Below are 8,981 nucleotides of genomic sequence, written 5' to 3' on the forward strand. Positions count from 1 at the left end.
TATCATTTTAAATGTCCTTGCTTTGTTTTGTTTGTATTTTGCTATTGTTCTTGTATCTTTTTTACTATTCTCTTTAAAATTCAAAAAAAAAAGCTGATGTGGGCAACATAGTGAGACCCCATGTCTAAAAACAAATTAAAAAAAAAAAAAAAACCCCTTTATTACAAGTTTTGTTTAAAAAAGAATTAAATAATGAAATATTCCAAATTAAACACTAAATAATGGACTATTACGAGAAAAAAGGGAAAAATACAGAGACACCTGAAAGTTCCAATTCGGTGTTAATTTTGAAGGAGCATTTTGAATACGGTATTACATGTTTTCTTAAGCAATGAAATATTAATATAAATTGCATTTTAATATAAAAATTTGATTCCCACTCTGTTCTTTCCAATTTATTGCAAATAAAAGCAAAATATTCAATGAACCCCAAGTTTTACAACAGGAAATTAATGATATGATCAAGTGGTCTTATAGACCAAGGAAGCAAACTTCACTTAGGCCACAAAATTAGGCTTCACGAGCTATATAGTCTCTTTCACAAATACTCAATTCTGCTATTTTAGTGCAAGGGCAACCATAAAGGATACATCAAATGATTGGGCATGGCTATGATCCAGTAAGTCTTTACGGACACTAATGTGTGACTTTCATAAATTTCACATGTTATCAAAGGGCACGTTTTATTTTTTCCAATCATTTAAAATGTAAAACTCGAGGTGGGCAGAGGGTGGATATAGCTTAGCAACACAGTGCCTGCCTGGCAAGCATGAGGTTGTGAGTTTGATTCCCAGTCTCCCCCCAAACAATAAATAAAATAAAAAAAAAAATAAAATGTAAAACTCAGGCCAAGGATATAGCTCAGTAGCACAGCACCTGCTTGGCAAGCTCAAGGTCCTAAGTTCAATTCCCAGTACAAAAAAAAAAAAACAAAAAAAACCCTAAAAATAAATAAATAAATAAAATGTAAAGTTCATTTTACCTTTGCATCATACAAAGTTTGCTGATCCCTGCTGTAAACCCATCTATTTCATTAAGAACACTATTCCTGTTAGAAAAATGTTTTAAAAATTAGATCAATAAATTACTCATGGTTTTAACATTTGCATTCTACAAACTCAAAATTCTTATTTTTTCTCCATCACTTACAAAATAATCCTTCAAACACTAAAACTGCAAATAACACATCCAATCTTCATTGCCAAAACCTCTCTCTTGAGAACAGGAACAACTTTATCCTTACAGCTCTTGGTTAAAGAACTATGAATACCACATACTGTTCAAAGGACAGTTCTTTCATCTGCATCAGTGGGCTCCACAGCCAGGATGCGAGCAGCAGAAAATTATGTATGATGCTGTCAGACCTATGATGACTGTGACTACACAGAACACATACAGACTGATCTTACGAATTCCCTAATAGAGTATGATATCGCATTTACGTTGTATTAGTGTTATAAATAACCTAGAAATTGTATTTAAAGGATACAAGACAATGTGCACAGGTTATATTCAAACACCTATTTTATAAAAAAGACTTGAGCACATCCCTTAGATAAAATAAAGGCACTCCCGAAACCAATCATTACAGATGCTTAAGAGACAACTGTTTAAAAAGAACCCACACATGCCTTGTCAGCCCTGCCATTATCCCTTTCCCCTGGAATACTGCAACTGCCTTTCAGCTAGTACAAAGGGCAAAACAGGGTTATTTTCCTTTTCACTATACTCTCACAAACTTGCAGCAGACTTCAGTGATGTTTTCCCCTCACACCAAACAATTCTCCAGCAAACACCAATTGGATGCACTATTCCACAATTCAATTCTGATGCTATCTACCTAGACAGCAAGCAGCTGTGAATCCGACATCCAATGGGTACCCTACAATTCAAGTCAATTCTGATGTTACGTACCCGGAGATAATGTCAAATCCCACACCGTGAGGCTCGGCCCCACGAGACTGCTCCCCTTCAGGTGTCAATTGCCAAGTCCAAGCTACTTGCTCTCCTGACCAATTGGCTACAATCAGGTTTCTAAACCCCTCCATGGGTGCAACTGATTTGCTAGAATGGCTCACAGAACTCAAGAAACACTTGTACTGGTTTATTCGAAGATTATACAGGACACAGATGAAGAGATGCGTAGGGCAAAGTTCAAGAAGCTGAGGGAGGTGGCGTGGCACTTTCATTTCAATGCGTGCACCATGACAATCCCAGTACTGTCAGCAACTTGGAAATTCATCTAATATTGTTCAGATTTTTGTAGGGCTTGATCTCCAGCCCCACTTTTCCCCTCACCCTTTCCTGAAGGCCTGGAAGTTCCCATTCTCTATAATCGTTTGGTCTTTTAGGTTATTAGTCCCATCCTCACGCTATTCACAGGGAGTCTACCCTAAATCACCGCATTGAAAACGCATGTATTATCAAAGGAGCTCATTAGGAGTAACAACACACTCCCGCCACACAGGAAATCTCGGCGGACTTAGCTAGACTGGCAATGAAACTAGTCTCTCTGATTCAGCTCTATCCTGGTTTACACGTAGATGTCCTCCCAAGCCTCATGCACACACAGGTGGGGCTCCCGGGAGGAGAGCGGATCACGAGTGTGTGATATTCGTCAGGTGGATTAGTCCAGTGACGCTTTACAGCTAAATGTGATGTAGGGGGCTGAAGCCTAGTTGCAGGCACGTGTGTCACTGGCCCATGGCCTGAAGGGTCTATCTCCCTCCCTCCTCCTGATCTCTCTCTGCTGTCCGCCAGCAGGCCATGAGCTCTTTCTCCTCTGCTGGGCCCCTCTGCCATGCTGCCCTGCTTTGGAGCCAGCTGCCTATGGAGAGAAACTTCCACAAACTAACCCTTTCTTCCTCAGGTACGGATGTCAGGTATTTTGTCCCAGTGAGGAAATAACTAAAGCTAGCTCTTACCCATTACATACTCGACCCAGCAGCCACAGTGATCCTTTTAACACAGTAACTCAGGTGACATCACCATTCTGCCCATCTCTCTGCTATGATTCCTGCCCCTCATTTCACCCAGAATTAAAGTCAAGAGACCTTACTGCGGTAAGACCTGCCTTGGGCTAGCTCCCGTTATTTTTCTGCCCCATCTTCTATCACTCTACTCCTTCCTCAAACACAGCTCTGCAGGTTTCACTGCCAACAGCACAAACACGACAAGCAGCTCCCACTCTCACTGGTCCTGGTGCTACTTCTCCCCTTGCCCGGAAGACAGTTCTCTTCCTCTCAAAGGCCTTTGCTCCAATTTCACTTTCTCAATGAAGCACTCTGCTTACCACTTTACTTATAATTGCAAAGTCCTCCTGACACTCTAGTGGCCACTGCTTAATTTTTCTCTACAATACTTTCTATCACCCCGAGGGAAAAAAAAAGGTACTGTTTATTATCTTTATGGCTTTTCTACTTCAGAACATAACCTCCTTTGGGGGGGCATTTCTGTTTCAGTCATCACTGCATTCAGAAGAGTACCAACAACAGTGATACACATAGGGAATAAATGTATAAATAAATGTTTTCTTTCAAATTCCACCCAGAAAAGTATCGACCAACGGCCCTGGAATTTAGTCTAGTATTTTCCAAATTGAATTAGTCACCAGACTCATCCTCTAAAGTTAAAAATCTAACCCAATTCTGTGCCAACTCCACTGAATCAGCATCTAGGGGGTAAGACCAGAAATACTTTTAAGAGCCCTCCAGGTGATTCTGATGAACTGCTAGTTTCACTGGAGTAAACAGATCTGACATTAGAAGACTACATTCCAGTCACGCTCTGCCACTTTAAGACGATCTTCTCTTCCTCAATCCTCTAAATCTGTTGTCTTTTTTGCAGTGCTGGGGATCAAAGCCAGAGCCCTGTGCACGCGTGGAAAGCAGGCTACCACTCAGCCACATCCTCAGCCCTGCCTCTTTTCTCACTTGAAAAAATGGGAATATCTATCTTGCAAACGTTTGAGAATTAAATGTGTACAGTTTCATGAATGGTTAAGTATAATAAAATGTTGAGTAGTAGGAATTTAATGACCTATATAAAGTGGATGGATGGATGGATAGATGGACAGATGGATAGACTGATAGATAAATACTACTAGATACAAATTACTATAATTTATAATTCTATATAATTCTAAAAGATATTTACAGTCTTTTTAAGTACACAGTATTTAGCACAGAGTATGCAGTGTTTTTAGACTAACCAATTTCTAAAATACTCTCCCAGGTTAATTAGAAACGATAATTTTTTCAATCAGTCCCTAAATTAACTAACCAAAGCAACGGGAGAGTAAGTACTATATGCTAATAGCTAAAAAGAACCCCCACAAAGTTTTAAAAAAAAAAAGTACCAACTCAGGATTCTAAATGGTAAAAATAACTGTTTAAAACTGTTAAACCGAGCCGGGCGTGGTGGTCACACCTGCAATCCCAGCACTCGGGAGGCTGACATAGGAGGATCGTTGCGAGTTCAAGACCAGTCTGAGCTACAAGGTGAGTTCAAGACCAGCCTGAACTGCACAGTGAGACGCTGTCTCAAAACACACACACAAAAAACAAACAAACAGAAACTGTTAAACTGCTTAAAACTGTATACTAACCAGGTTCACAACGTCAAATTATGTATTACAAATCTATACTCTATAAGAAATACAAAATGAGTAAAAAAATTATGAACAAAAAAGCAAAAGGTTAAAACCTATACAGTATGTACAATAATACTTTACCTGCAGATCCTCACACAAAAAGATAGATTCTTGAAAACTAATTCGGTAAGTCTTTAATGCTTTTAACTTTCCCTTCTCTCTACAAGCAGGACAATATCCATCTGATGTAACTTTAGCTGAATCATAATTCTAAAAGAGAAATAAAGCAAATTAAAATAGAGACATACCTAAACTACATCTAATTACAAACGGTGAAATGGAAAGGTAACCAGAAACAACAATTTTCAACAAGCATCTCAGCAAGACTACATATGGCAAATAAGACAAATGCATATAAGGTTTTAAATACAGCTATTATTCAGAAAAGAGTATTACAGTTTTAAAGACTAAACATTAAGTTTTAAATGATAACAACAGCATCAGTTTCATTTTCAAGGAAAAAAGTAACATCAAGGGCCAGGCAACATCTATGTTTCACATTCTCAAACAGTAAACTATAAAGTCTATGCTCTATTTCTACTTTCATACATCAATCAAATACAAAGAGGTAAACAATCTTTCGCCATTGCTGTAAGATTTCCGTGGAAGATACACCATTTTTAGAATTGGTAAAATTAAAACCGAATTTAAGTCTCCAAAATAGAAGGGGGCAAAAAAAACTTTGCACTGAGGCAAGAAATAAGTTCACTAACTTTTCCCAAATACCCCACCATGGGGAGTGAAGATATCCCTATATCAGGCCCTTGTCCAATCACTGGCAAACCATTTCCAATCTTCGAAGAATCCATCATTCCGAGTCTTTGGCTAATTTATGTCACTTGAAACATGTCAATATCACTAAGGATTTTTCAATGAACCCTGGAAAAAAAAAGTCAATAGACAATTAAATAAAAATCCTATTTACAAGAAAAAGCCATTTTTTAAAAGAAATATATGTCCCAGGATAGCCATATCCTAAAATTGTGATCTTGAAATTGAAAATACCTAAATTTATTTATATATTTAGCAAGTAATAGGAAAAGGGTAGAAACTAGCTACAGGTTTTATTTTCACATGCAACACAGGTAAGCAAATTAAACAAAACTTGTAGTACTGGGAGCTACTATGTATTTACAGCAAACTATACTGACCAGAGCTTGAAAACCTAAATTTTTAAGTGTCTCTGCACAATTAAAATCAAACATGTCCACATTATGAGAAAATACCCAAAACCCTCCAGATTCATTATTTAACAGGAATAAAAGAACCAATGAATCGCTGTGTCACTCATCCCTATTTTTAACCAATACTTCACCAGCTGAGAATTTTGTTTTGTTTTTTTGAGACAGGGTCATGCTCCCTAGGTCAGGCTAGCCTCCAACTTACGATGATCCTCTTGCCTCAGCCTCCTTACAGGAATGTGCCATCACGGCTAAGAATGTTACTTTTTAAAACTTGCCAACACCAATTTATGTTTATGTGATCTACACTAGAACAAAACATATAAACACTGCCACAGTACAAATTAACACATGACAAGCTTGTTCTGAGTGTAGTCCTGTGAAGTAAAACCATATCCCGTGGTCAAAATTACAAGGTGAGGACAAGTGTAGGGAAAATGCTGTTAAAAGCAATTTAAACATGAATTTAAAATACAGCCAAATCACACGTAAGAACCCTTTAAAGGGAAGAAAATTACCACTTAGCAAAGATGTAAAAACTTCAAGCAGAAGTCTTTCCAAGACCTAAAAATCTTTCTACAGCAACCGTATTCTGGGATTTGACGGCTCATCATTCTCTCTAAAAACTAGCTATGCTATTGTGCTCTAACTGTATAACCTCACACACCTTTCAAGCCAAGGAATAATTTCAAAACTAAAAATTCTTTTTTAAAAAGTCAGCATCAATGAGTCTTAATTTCCTGTTCCTGAAGAAAAAATCCTAAGACGACGTTTCTCAAAAATTACAGCACCACGTCTTGGATAACTTTTTGTTGTAGGAATTATCCTGTGCACTGCAGAATGTGTAGGAGCTCGCTGACGTGTACCCACCAAACAGGTCTCCAAACACTGCCAAAATGCCCCTGGGGCAAAAGCAGCTGACCGAGGACCGCCTGGAGGGTTATTCCCAGTAGGGTGTTTTTCATTTTTTCGGCTTCTCACAGACAACCCCACCTTATCATCTTTGGCTGCTTCTACTTGTAATTTACTTATAAAAGGGACTTACAGGGTCTAAGAAAGTCAAATTTATACGGTTCCGAAACAGTAAAAAAGTAAGCTTTGCCTTGTACATGAGTCCCAAAACTTATCTCTAAAACTGGTCTAAGAATTAAATGAGATAATGCGCCACACCTGATAAGTAACAAATTATAGCTACTATTTGGTGCTAATTTTATACTTCACTATGTAAGCAATACGCAGTGTATCATTCTACACCGTTCTCAGTAGAGAATTTGATAGACTATGTATCTCAAGTAAATCGTTTTTCATAAAAATTTCCAGCTGCCTAAGGGATCCAGGTACTCCTCTTTTCTCAATTACACGAGATAAACAGAAGACGCCCTCAAAACTGCCCCCCAGATTCCACCACCATCACTTCAATGGGAAAATCAAGTAGGCAGGACCCGCAACAGAAAATTCAAAATGAAAACACAAAAAGCCACCTAGGTCTTCTTTCAAACACAAAAATCCTGGGGTGATTCTTAAATGTAACACGTACCTAAGTAACTGCCTCCACTCTCTTCCCTTCCAAAGTAACCTGCTCCTGCTCCCCGTGATCGCAACATACATCTCAAATACAACACTAGCAAGTTTGAATCCTTCTCAGCTCTTGTATCCCTCGCTTTCACATAAGTAACCAAATTCCGTTATCAGGTCTTTGGAAAATGCTTCCTCTCTTCCCATCCCACATCACTGTGAAAACACGCGCGCTACGACTCCCCGAAACAAGCCCGAGTCTACCTGCGCTCAGCTTGGAATCACCCATTTACCGAGCCTGCTTCTAGGCAGATCTGTGCAAGCAGCTCGGTAGCACGACCTAAAAGTTCACTGCACGAGCGGATCGCCCTAGCCTTCTCTGCCTCTACTTCATTCACCCAGCACCTTTCCTCTGGCAGCCTCTTTTCAGCACTTCTGTAAGCCCAGAGCCCCTGCCCGGTATGCACCCAGTCGCGGGGCGGCGAATGCGCAGCGCAGGTGGCCCTAGGAACTGGGGAAAGTATGCAATCAAACTTAATTCACGCGCCCGTGGGCAAGGCGGGGAACCCGGAGAAAGCGCTGCTCGGAGGGAGGCCTCGGCTCTTGGAGCGCTGCGCTCCGGGACCCAGCAGGCTCGGCACGCGCCCCGCGGCAGCGAGGCTCCGGCTGCAGAAGCGGGTCGGCTCCGGGCCGCGGCCCCGCCGGACACCGATCCCCTGCGGTGCGGGAGCCGAGACCCGCGGGACCGAGCGAGAGGAGCTGCAAAGCTACCCCGGAAAGCCGATCCGCTAGCCCTGCCGTCTGCACGCTCCTGGCGAGGGGGAAGCGGACTCTGGTGTCTCTTCAGCGTTTACCTCCCTGCGCCAGCCCGACCCGCACCGCCCGCTCCGCGCCCTCCCACCCGAGCCCCGGCCCGGCCCGGCCCACCCGCCCGCCGGACACCCAGGCTGCTTTCCTCTCTCCATTTCGAGCGCCGAAGGAAACTACTCCCTCTTTCCCCTTACCTGCCCCGAGCACTCCCCTTCTTCGTACCGGGCCGGTCCGAACTCCTGTTCCAGCTTGCGCGCCACACCAAATCGCAACGTTCAACCCACGTTCCGCGCGCACTACTCCTCCCTCACCGCCGCTCGGCCAGGAAAGCAACTTCCGGTTGGAGTCCCCAGCGAAAGAGTCCCCCTTGCCACCGCGGGGCGGGCTTGAAAAGACGTAGGCGTGGCGGGGAAGGCGAAGACCGGAGCACTTCCGGCCGGGCTCCGCAGAGGCCTGGCTCCCCACCCAGCCGCCGCAGCAGCTTCAGTTGCAGCTGCGATACCGAGCAGGGGCGGGGCCGGTGACTACCCAGCCCCCTTTGCGTGAGTGGCTGGGTTTGGAGAGGCGACGTTTCTGGAAGCTGCTGGAAAGCGCTCGAGCGGCGGAGGTGACGCCGGCGTCAGGGGGTGGGGCGTGATTAAAACTAGTGCGCGAGCCGCTGCGGAGGGATTACGCCGCCGAGGAAAAAGACCGCAGTCATCTTTTTGCACCCGGGGCCGCGCGATCGCGGCTGGGGAGCTCGGGGTCGGCGGGATCGGAGCGGAAAAGGGCTGCCTTAGAGGCTGGGCTCGGGCGTCCCTGCGGCGCCGCGGTCTCCACAGCGG

At 42.9% G+C, this 8,981-nt stretch overlaps 1 protein-coding gene across 3 annotated transcripts in view; it reads right to left on the reverse strand.

The window, feature by feature from the left end:
* Uspl1 (ubiquitin specific peptidase like 1) overlaps window positions 1–8,500 on the reverse strand; it is a 38,996-nt gene extending 30,496 nt beyond the window's left edge. The window contains exons 1-3 of one of the 3 annotated variants that reach the window (XM_005387742.2): window positions 8,352–8,500; window positions 5,365–5,530; window positions 4,733–4,861 (exon numbers count right to left, since the gene is read on the reverse strand). In XM_005387742.2, coding sequence (XP_005387799.1) covers window positions 4,733–4,861; window positions 5,365–5,463 — 228 coding nt within the window. In that variant the 5' untranslated portion in view covers window positions 5,464–5,530; window positions 8,352–8,500. Of the gene's footprint in view, window positions 1–982; window positions 1,049–4,732; window positions 4,862–5,364; window positions 5,531–8,351 lie in introns of all 3 variants that reach the window. The other 2 variants (XM_013515876.1, XM_013515877.1) reach the window with 2 other exon arrangements.
* Between the last annotated feature and the right edge of the window lie 481 nt (window positions 8,501–8,981).

This window comes from Chinchilla lanigera, unplaced genomic scaffold, assembly GCF_000276665.1.
Source record: "Chinchilla lanigera isolate Chin_1 unplaced genomic scaffold, ChiLan1.0 scaffold00030, whole genome shotgun sequence".
In the NCBI taxonomy this organism is placed as follows: domain Eukaryota; kingdom Metazoa; phylum Chordata; class Mammalia; order Rodentia; family Chinchillidae; genus Chinchilla; species Chinchilla lanigera.